Source organism: Rutidosis leptorrhynchoides, chromosome 1 (genome assembly GCF_046630445.1).
Source record: "Rutidosis leptorrhynchoides isolate AG116_Rl617_1_P2 chromosome 1, CSIRO_AGI_Rlap_v1, whole genome shotgun sequence".
NCBI lineage: Eukaryota > Viridiplantae > Streptophyta > Magnoliopsida > Asterales > Asteraceae > Rutidosis > Rutidosis leptorrhynchoides.
The window spans coordinates 22,716,654-22,725,024 of record NC_092333.1 but is presented as its reverse complement, the minus strand read 5'-3'; the positions used below and the strand labels follow the sequence as shown (position 1 = coordinate 22,725,024).

At 35.2% G+C, this 8,371-nt stretch overlaps 2 protein-coding genes across 2 annotated transcripts; both read right to left on the bottom strand.

The window, feature by feature from the left end:
- Positions 1 to 3,189: 3,189 nt before the first annotated feature.
- On the bottom strand, positions 3,190 to 5,331 carry LOC139848244 (uncharacterized). The gene is made up of 3 exons (XM_071838012.1): positions 4,471 to 5,331; positions 3,719 to 4,055; positions 3,190 to 3,668 (listed from the first exon to the last, which is right to left on the bottom strand). Exons 1-3 carry the CDS (start codon positions 5,329 to 5,331, stop codon positions 3,190 to 3,192), a joined length of 1,677 nt encoding a protein of 558 aa, XP_071694113.1.
- A 513-nt stretch (positions 5,332 to 5,844) lies between these two features.
- LOC139848156 (uncharacterized) lies at positions 5,845 to 7,092 on the bottom strand. Its single transcript, XM_071837920.1, has 2 exons — positions 6,902 to 7,092; positions 5,845 to 6,835 (listed from the first exon to the last, which is right to left on the bottom strand). Exons 1-2 carry the CDS (start codon positions 7,090 to 7,092, stop codon positions 5,845 to 5,847), a joined length of 1,182 nt encoding a protein of 393 aa, XP_071694021.1.
- Positions 7,093 to 8,371: the final 1,279 nt, after the last annotated feature.

The window sequence follows — 8,371 nt, the reverse complement described above, 5'->3', positions numbered from 1 at the left end:
GATTTTAAATTATTATATTATCATGATATTATGATGTACGAATATCTCTTAATATGATATATATACATTAAATGTCGTTACAACGATAATCGTTACATATATGTCTCGTTTCAAAATCATTAAGTTAGTAGTCTTGTTTTTACATATGTATTTCATTATTAATATACTTAATGATATGTTTACTTATCATAATATCATGTTAACTATATATATAACCATATATATGTCATCATATAGTTTTTACAAGTTTTAACGTTCGTGAATCACCGGTCAACTTGGGTGGTCAATTGTCTATATGAAACCTATTTCAATTAATCAAGTCTTAACAAGTTTGATTGCTTAACATGTTGAAAATACTTAATTATGTAAATAACAATTTCATTTAATATATATATAAACATGAAAAAGTTCGGGTCACTACATTACAAAACAACTCATGAACACATGTACAAACTTTGAAACAAAATATAAATCCTCAATTTTTAAACAAACTTTATTATTATTATTTTTTATTATGATTATTATTATTATTGTTATTATTATATTATTATTATTAGTCAAATATGAGTTCAATTAATTACGTTACATATGTGTCCGAACTACACGTCTCAATAAAATGTTGTGATGTAAGTTTTTATGACAAGGAAAACAGTCATTGTGATGAAAATTGGAAAATGGTGGTGAGAAAATGAATGTAGTTCATTTATTCTGACCAAGCTAAGTACATCAATATGTTTGTAAAAACAGCGACAAGTTTCTTAGTCGGAATCCGTGGTTCCACGGGTCAGTAAACTAAATGACTTTAACATTTACATTCACTTAATACCTAAAACATATCATTAAACCGTTTCGTTTAAAAAAAAAACACATGGTTTCACGAGTCATTTCAGTGGTAAACTGGTAAGTAGATTTACGCCTAACTTAAGCAAAACACCATTAAGCCCTAAGCAATATCACCAAAAACTAAATAATAAAACCCAAAATTTATTTATAGTATAGATTTTTTTTTTGAACGACAAGCTTTGCATCAGTGTATCATCTATTTCAACGACACTCATCATTTGCACACATACACGTTCGGGAGGAAACCCGAATCGCATTACAAGAACCCGATCTTTTAACCATCCCGAGATGCAGGCGGACCGAGTTTTGAATCCTGCATGGATCCGGGAGAAAAGTCCCCCGAGATCAATCTGGATATCCATATTTATAGTATAGATTTTTTAAGTCTACAAATTTATGTATGATGATATACTAATGAAATATTGGCACTTTATTGGTTTTCTTCAAGTGGTGACTAGCATATACTTCTATTAAGATAAGAATATCCCATTTCATTGAGTATATGTGTACAATTGAAACATAGAAAACTAAGACCAGATCAACAACTTGAAACTTCAACATGTATCTTTTCTTTCAAACACAAGCTAAACTTAATCGGATCATCATATATCCATTTTCCGCACCAAAAACTTCGAATAGCAATGAAGATTATCTTGAAATATCCACGCGAATGAAGTAAGTAAATGTGAAAAATAAAAAAATAAAATAAAAAAAAAGATCTAAGATCTCGCATTGGAGAAGGGAGTATGAGGACAAGAAAGATTGACGAATCGATCATATGATCAAGTCGAAATAAATGGCATGTTGATGGGATCCTAAATTGAGATAAGGCCATGAACGACCATCCACAAACCATAGTTCACATATTTGTTGAATATTAACCTTATTCGTAAGTCGTAACCACATACATGTAACACTCTTTCTTTGATTTTTCTGTTTGTTGTTTCCTCTTAGGACGCTTGTACTTATTCATAAATGTAATATTTATAGTATAGATTTTTTAAGTCTACAAATTTATGTATGATGATATTACATAATCTAAGAATCGTTTATCAAGATGCCTTTGTAGTTGTTAGGCTATTCAATATACTCTGTCATCTTCTATAAATTATTAAAAGAGTTGTTGGTAGCTAATAAATTATTAGTAATAATGCAAAATCACGAATATCACAAATATAATTATATTTAACAGGTTTGTTCTGAAGATTTGCTTATAACAATTTGCTTTTGTGTTATATTGGATTGGATTGTACAATGATGTTAATAAACTAGTAAAAATCATTTAGATGGTGTTATTAAGATAACATCAATTAATTTAATGCTAGCCACTCGATTTTGAATGCATTATAGGAATATGATCTCTTATCTTTCTTTTTAGATAATAAAAAAGAAATATATTACATTGTCCGTTCTTTTAAATAATAAAAAAGAAATATGATCTCTTATCATTCTTTTTAGATAATTATTTTCTTTCGTTTTATTTAGTTCATGACCTGAACAAGTTGCACATGCACCCTATCACATGTTTCTTGACATACTGACTTACACCCTATTACATGTTTTCTGTACGCATTTGCCAACGAGGTTCAGGTTGATTCTTACGATACAATTTTTTAATGCATTACAATAAACACATTTTAAACCATTTTCTTTTTTAAGTTGTTAAAGTTAAATGATATTAAAAAAAATATTTTTATGATTTATGTCAAAATTTTAGTGGGTAAAGATCACATCCTATTTGCGAAATGCGGAAAGCCATATTTACACTTTTTATTTGGATATATTATTTTCTGATAAAACTCTTTTTTAGAAAAAAGAGGTCACTGTTGCACATGCTTTGAAAAGCCAAAAGAAGATTTTAGTGGTAGGTAAAAGATAAAGAATTGTCTATTTTCCACATCTACGAAAAGCCAAAGGATTTCGAATCGGCCAATTAAAACAATAATTGCAAACTGACAAATAACGATGAGTCATCACTTGATTTGAAAATCATTACTCAATAGAGTTGTCGCTTACATAATTTTTTTATTCAAAATCTGTAGCATCTAATTAAAGTATTTAAGGACCTCACAAATGACAAATTTGTTGGATCCCAACAAATTACTCCATAATTGAAAATGATTCGATAGCAATGGACTTGATATCTTAACATTTTTTTTTTTTTTTTTTTTTTTTTTGAAAAGCAAGCCAATATATTGATACTAACCAAAAGTTACAAGATGATACAGACTTTGTGACCATACATTTGATCACAACACACGAAACATTACAGTGTAAAGCGAAATATAAAATGGGGTTTGCGAGTTGGCAAACAACCCATGAAACACGAAACAAAATTTACTACTTTTATGCTAAATCAAAGTAGACGTTTGGAGTGCTTAACCACGTGAGCCAATCAATTTTCTTACCCCTAATTCTTTGAGAGATCCACTCAAATGACTTAGTTTGAATTTCGTTTAAAGTCATCGGAGCGGTCCGCGATTTTCCTTGAAAGACCTTGATGTTACGATTCTTCCAAATGAAATACACACTAACCCAACCTATTGCTTGCCAAACTTTAGCGCCAAGTGGAGACATGTGACCCGAAGCCTTGCCCGATAAGATTTCTTCGATGCTAAAGTTTGTGAAGTTGCCGAGCCCCCACCATCCAAAAACCCGATTCCAAACCTCGATTGCATGAGAACAAAAGATTAAAGAGTGGTCCACCGATTCCACGTCATCGTCACACAAGGGGCATCTAACGGAGTGCAAATCGATACCCCTCTTGTCTAACTCTGTACGAACCGGAATCCTTTTTTTACTAACTCGCCATGCAAAGATTTCCACTTTTTTTTTATGAGATTATTTCTTAAAGTTTCATGCGAAGAGAAGTAACTTCCTAACAAGTGTTCATCGATAATTACCGAAAGCTTCTTGACTGTAAACCTTCCGTTTGATGCGAGTGTCCACCTCCATTTATCCCTGCGGTTGCTGTCGAACTTGTACCCCTCTAACAGCTCCACGAGTGACTCAAGTTCTGATTTCGTACGCCCACTTGGTGTCCTGACCCAATCAAACGTTGCTGTGGTTGAACACGAGTTGTTGTCTATCCGCACACGATCACAAACACGTACATCAGGTTGCCTTTCGAGCTTAAATAGCCTAGGATATTTCTGACTTAAGTTGAAGTCTCCTAACCATGTTTCTGTCCAGAAAGCCGTATCCGTTCCATCCTGCACAAATTTACACATCGACTCCTAGAAGGAAATGCCCATGTCATCAATACATCTTCCTGCTAATACAATATTAGTCCAGGTACCAGAATAGAGTCCAAACCCCCGTTCGGACCGTATATACTTCGAATGATTTTTACCCAAAGTGCGTTGGCTTCGGTATTAAACCTCCACCACCACTTCCCCAACAACGCCAAATTTTTACTTTTCAAAGACCCAAAATTTAAACCCCCGTACCCATATGGAGATATAACACCCTCCCATTTAACCCAAGGAATTTTACAACCCGATTCACCCCCGCCCCAAAAAAAGAACGCCTCACACTCTCAAGTAAATTAAGCACACACCGGGGAGCACGAAATAGCGAGAAGTAATACAAGGGTAGACTATTTAAGATCGATTTAATAAGAGTTACTCTTCCCCCAAATGACAACGTTCGCGTCTTCCAATCCGATAATCTAGATTTGATTTTATTGATCACGACCTCCCAATCCTTTAGTTTTTTCATCTTTGAACCGGTGGGAATCCCGAGATAAGTAAAAGGAAATTTTCCAACTTTACACCCGATTATGGTAGCAACAGAATGTAGTTCAATCTCGTTAACACCAATGCCATAAAGAAAGCTCTTGTGAAAGTTTACTTTCAATCCGGATGCAAGTTCAAAACAAGTAAGAAGCTTATGTAGATTACATACATTTTCCTTGCTCCATTCCCCGATAAAAATCGTATCATCCGCATATTGGAGATGCGATACTAAAATCTTATCGGAACCGACCTCGACACCTTTGAAACACCCCTTCTCCGTAGCCGCTTTAGTCATAATGTTCAACCCTTCCGCTGCTAGAATAAAAAGGAAAGGAGATAGTGGATCTCCTTGGCGGATTCCCCTTTCTAACGAAAATTCCTTCGTCGGAGAGCCGTTGACCAACACCGAGATTGAAGCCGATTTGAGACAAGCCATAATCCATTTCCTCCATTTTTCCTTGAATCCCATACTTTTCATTACTTCAAGCAAAAAATCCCAATTAATACTATCGAACGCCTTTTCAAAGTCGGCTTTAAAAACGAGCCCATTAACTTTTTTAGCTTTCATGAAATCAATCGTCTCGTTAACAATAAGAGCACCATCCAAAATGAACCTTCCTTTTAGGAAGGCACTTTGTTCGTGTCTAACAAGAGATGGGATAACCCTCCTAAGTCTATTCGAAAGAAGTTTGGCGATTATCTTATAAAGACTCCCGATAAGGCTAATCGGCCGAAAGTCACCGAGATTCATCGTGACATTCTTCTTAGGGATTAACGTGACAAAGGATGCACTACATCCTTTTGAGAATTCCGCCTTCTCCCAAAATCACTTAATGGCATCGATAAGTTCCACTTTAATGAGATCCCAATATCTTTTGAAAAATAACAAATTAAAACCGTCCGGCCCCGGAGCCTTCGTACTACCACAGTCAAGGATTGCCTCATGGATTTCCTTTTCCTCAAAAGGTAACTCAAGTGCATTTGCATCATCCGTCGAAAGACATGGATAGCTTAAGTCTTCTAGGCTTGGTCTCTCCACCTTAGGCTCCCCAAAAACGCGTTTAAAGTGGTTGAAGATTTCATTCTTGACATCATTTGGATTTTCGTTCCATATACCCCCTATGTTTAATCCCCTAATGTTACTTTTGTTGTTCTTTCTACGAATGATCGAGTGGAAATATTTCGTATTTTCATCCCCTTCAAGTGCCCATCTAACCCTTGCTTTTTGCTTTAACATTTTAGATTTAATTGCCTCCTTTTCTAATCACAAATTTCGGCATTTGAACCAAGTAAGTTTCTCATTGTCACTTAAACCACCACATTCTGCTTTACATTCAAAACCATTCGCCGCTTGCTTTAACATCTCAATTTCCCCGTCAATTTGCCCAAATTTCTTCCTACTCCAAACTCTTAGTGCATCTTTGACCTTCTTTAGTTTGTTCCTAAAGAAGCAATCCTTTCTCCAGTTGTTCGGAACAGCCTCCATCCACGCGTTTGACACCACCTGATCAACGTCATCCTCATCGAACCATACATCGAATATTTTGAAGGGCTTCGGACCATAGTTTTTTTCAACCTCACACAACATAATAGGGCAATGATCGAAATGTTTTCTATCAAGAGCGACAGCTGAGAGGTCCCGCCATTTATCGAGAAGAGGACCCGACACAAGGAATCTGTCCAGTTTACTGAATTTCAATCCGTCATCACTTACACGAGTGAATAACCGACCCCCTAATGGAACTTCCAGCAAGCCACTTTCCGAAATAAACTCATTAAATCTTTTCGACCTTGCTATGTTGAATTCACAGTTTAGTCTCTCGTCGATTGATCTCACCTCGTTATAATCACCACAAAACAAACAAGCTTCATTAGTAAACTTATTAGCACAACACAATAGTCTATCACACAGTTGATGCTTTTTAGAGTCATCATGTGGACCATAAATGTTAAAAACAACCAAAAATGAACAATCCATCCTCCATTTACCCCGAACCCCAACCACCGAGTCAAAATTAAAAACATCTAGAGCCTCAAATTTATTGGTGTCCCAAATCAAGAGTTGACCGCCCGAGAGGCCGACCTTCTCCTTTTGCACAAAATTACAGTCACTTGAACCCCATAACGAAAACACCCAACTAGCGTTAACCGAGTTCAGTTTAGTCTCCTGAATTGCCAAAAAACTTGGCTTTTCTTTGGATACTAAACCCCTAACCCACCCGAATTTGGATTTCCCGTTCGCAAGCCTAAACCCCCTAATATTTAAAGAAATTGCCTTCATTAAAACCCTGTGAAAAAACGAAAAGGAAAGAGGATCTTACAGATTGGAGGGGTGTTTCTCCTTCCACTTAAGCCCAATTTTTTTTCCATAAACACGCACATCATCAGATTGAGACAGCTGAATTGGATTTCCGGCAGATTTACTTGAAACTGAAGTATAGCAATTGGAGCATCTGGATCGAAGGGGCTGCTCCTCATGGTTTCCTCTTCTTGCAGTGCACTTAACACTCATCATTCTCGATGATGCCTTCCACTTTCGAATACTGTACCAACAACAATGTTTATCCGCAAATTGTTGTAGTGATTTGGCAAGTAACCACTATCACTCTATCAGTGTAGCTTAATATGATACGTAGACTTAAATTTTAATCTTGAAAGATCATAAAACTTGACTGGTTTATTATGATATATAAATGATAGGTGAAAAATAAGAGAAAAATGCACAGTGATGTAACAGACGACGAATAAATTGTAGTACATGTTTTCATGTACTCCGTATATAATATCAAAAATCCTTACCCGCATGTGGGTGATGGATGTAATCTTGTACCTGCTGACAGGTCGTGGGTGAGTGATTGATGTAATAGATCCGTTGCGGATAAATCCGATCCGAAAATCCGTAATACCCGTTTGAATAATCCACATATATACGTGTTCTAAATGGGTGAAAATCTTCAACTTGAATAAATGGCCAATAAGTAATAATTTACTCCGTATAAGTTTCTACATTCCTCATATAAATTATTTTGATATCGAACTTTTTAGTACCTAGAGCATTTCACAACTACACATTACATGTATTAGATAATCAAAGCATGTTGTTGTTTGTTTCGTCTATTAGACCATCTTAATAAATTTAATTTTTACACCTATCACTTAAGTAATTCATCAACCTACTGTATGATTAGGTTTAGCAACTAAATTTTGATTGTTAATTTTAAACATTGTAGCCTCACATATATTAGCAAAAAAAGTATAATTAATATGTGTTTTCTCATTTTATTATATCAGAAACACGGGTATATGATTGAATAATGTTTTTTATGTCACTTTGAATTATGTAATGATATTTATTTTTGATTTTTAAATACTTTAATTTGCATATACTTCATGAATAAGATCCGCCGGTAAACCCGTGACCCGTGAATATCCGTGGGTACGGGTATGGATCTAAAAATAAATCTGTTAACCAAGATCTGCGGGCTAATGGATCTTCAAAAAATCCGCGGATGCGGGTGATGGATGTAGTGGATTCGCGCCCACAACCCGCGGGTGCCATCCCTACTCTTGGGCTTTACATGTATTGTGCCTCGGGTCTTCAAATGAACCCGGAGAAAACTGTCTTATATGGCATTCATGTGTTCCAGGCTGACATGCACGAGTATGCTACTGTTTTCAATTGCAAAGTGGGAGGTTTCTGTAGTGACCCGAACTTTTCCATGTTTATATATATATATATATATATATATATATATATATATATATATATATATATATATATATATATATAT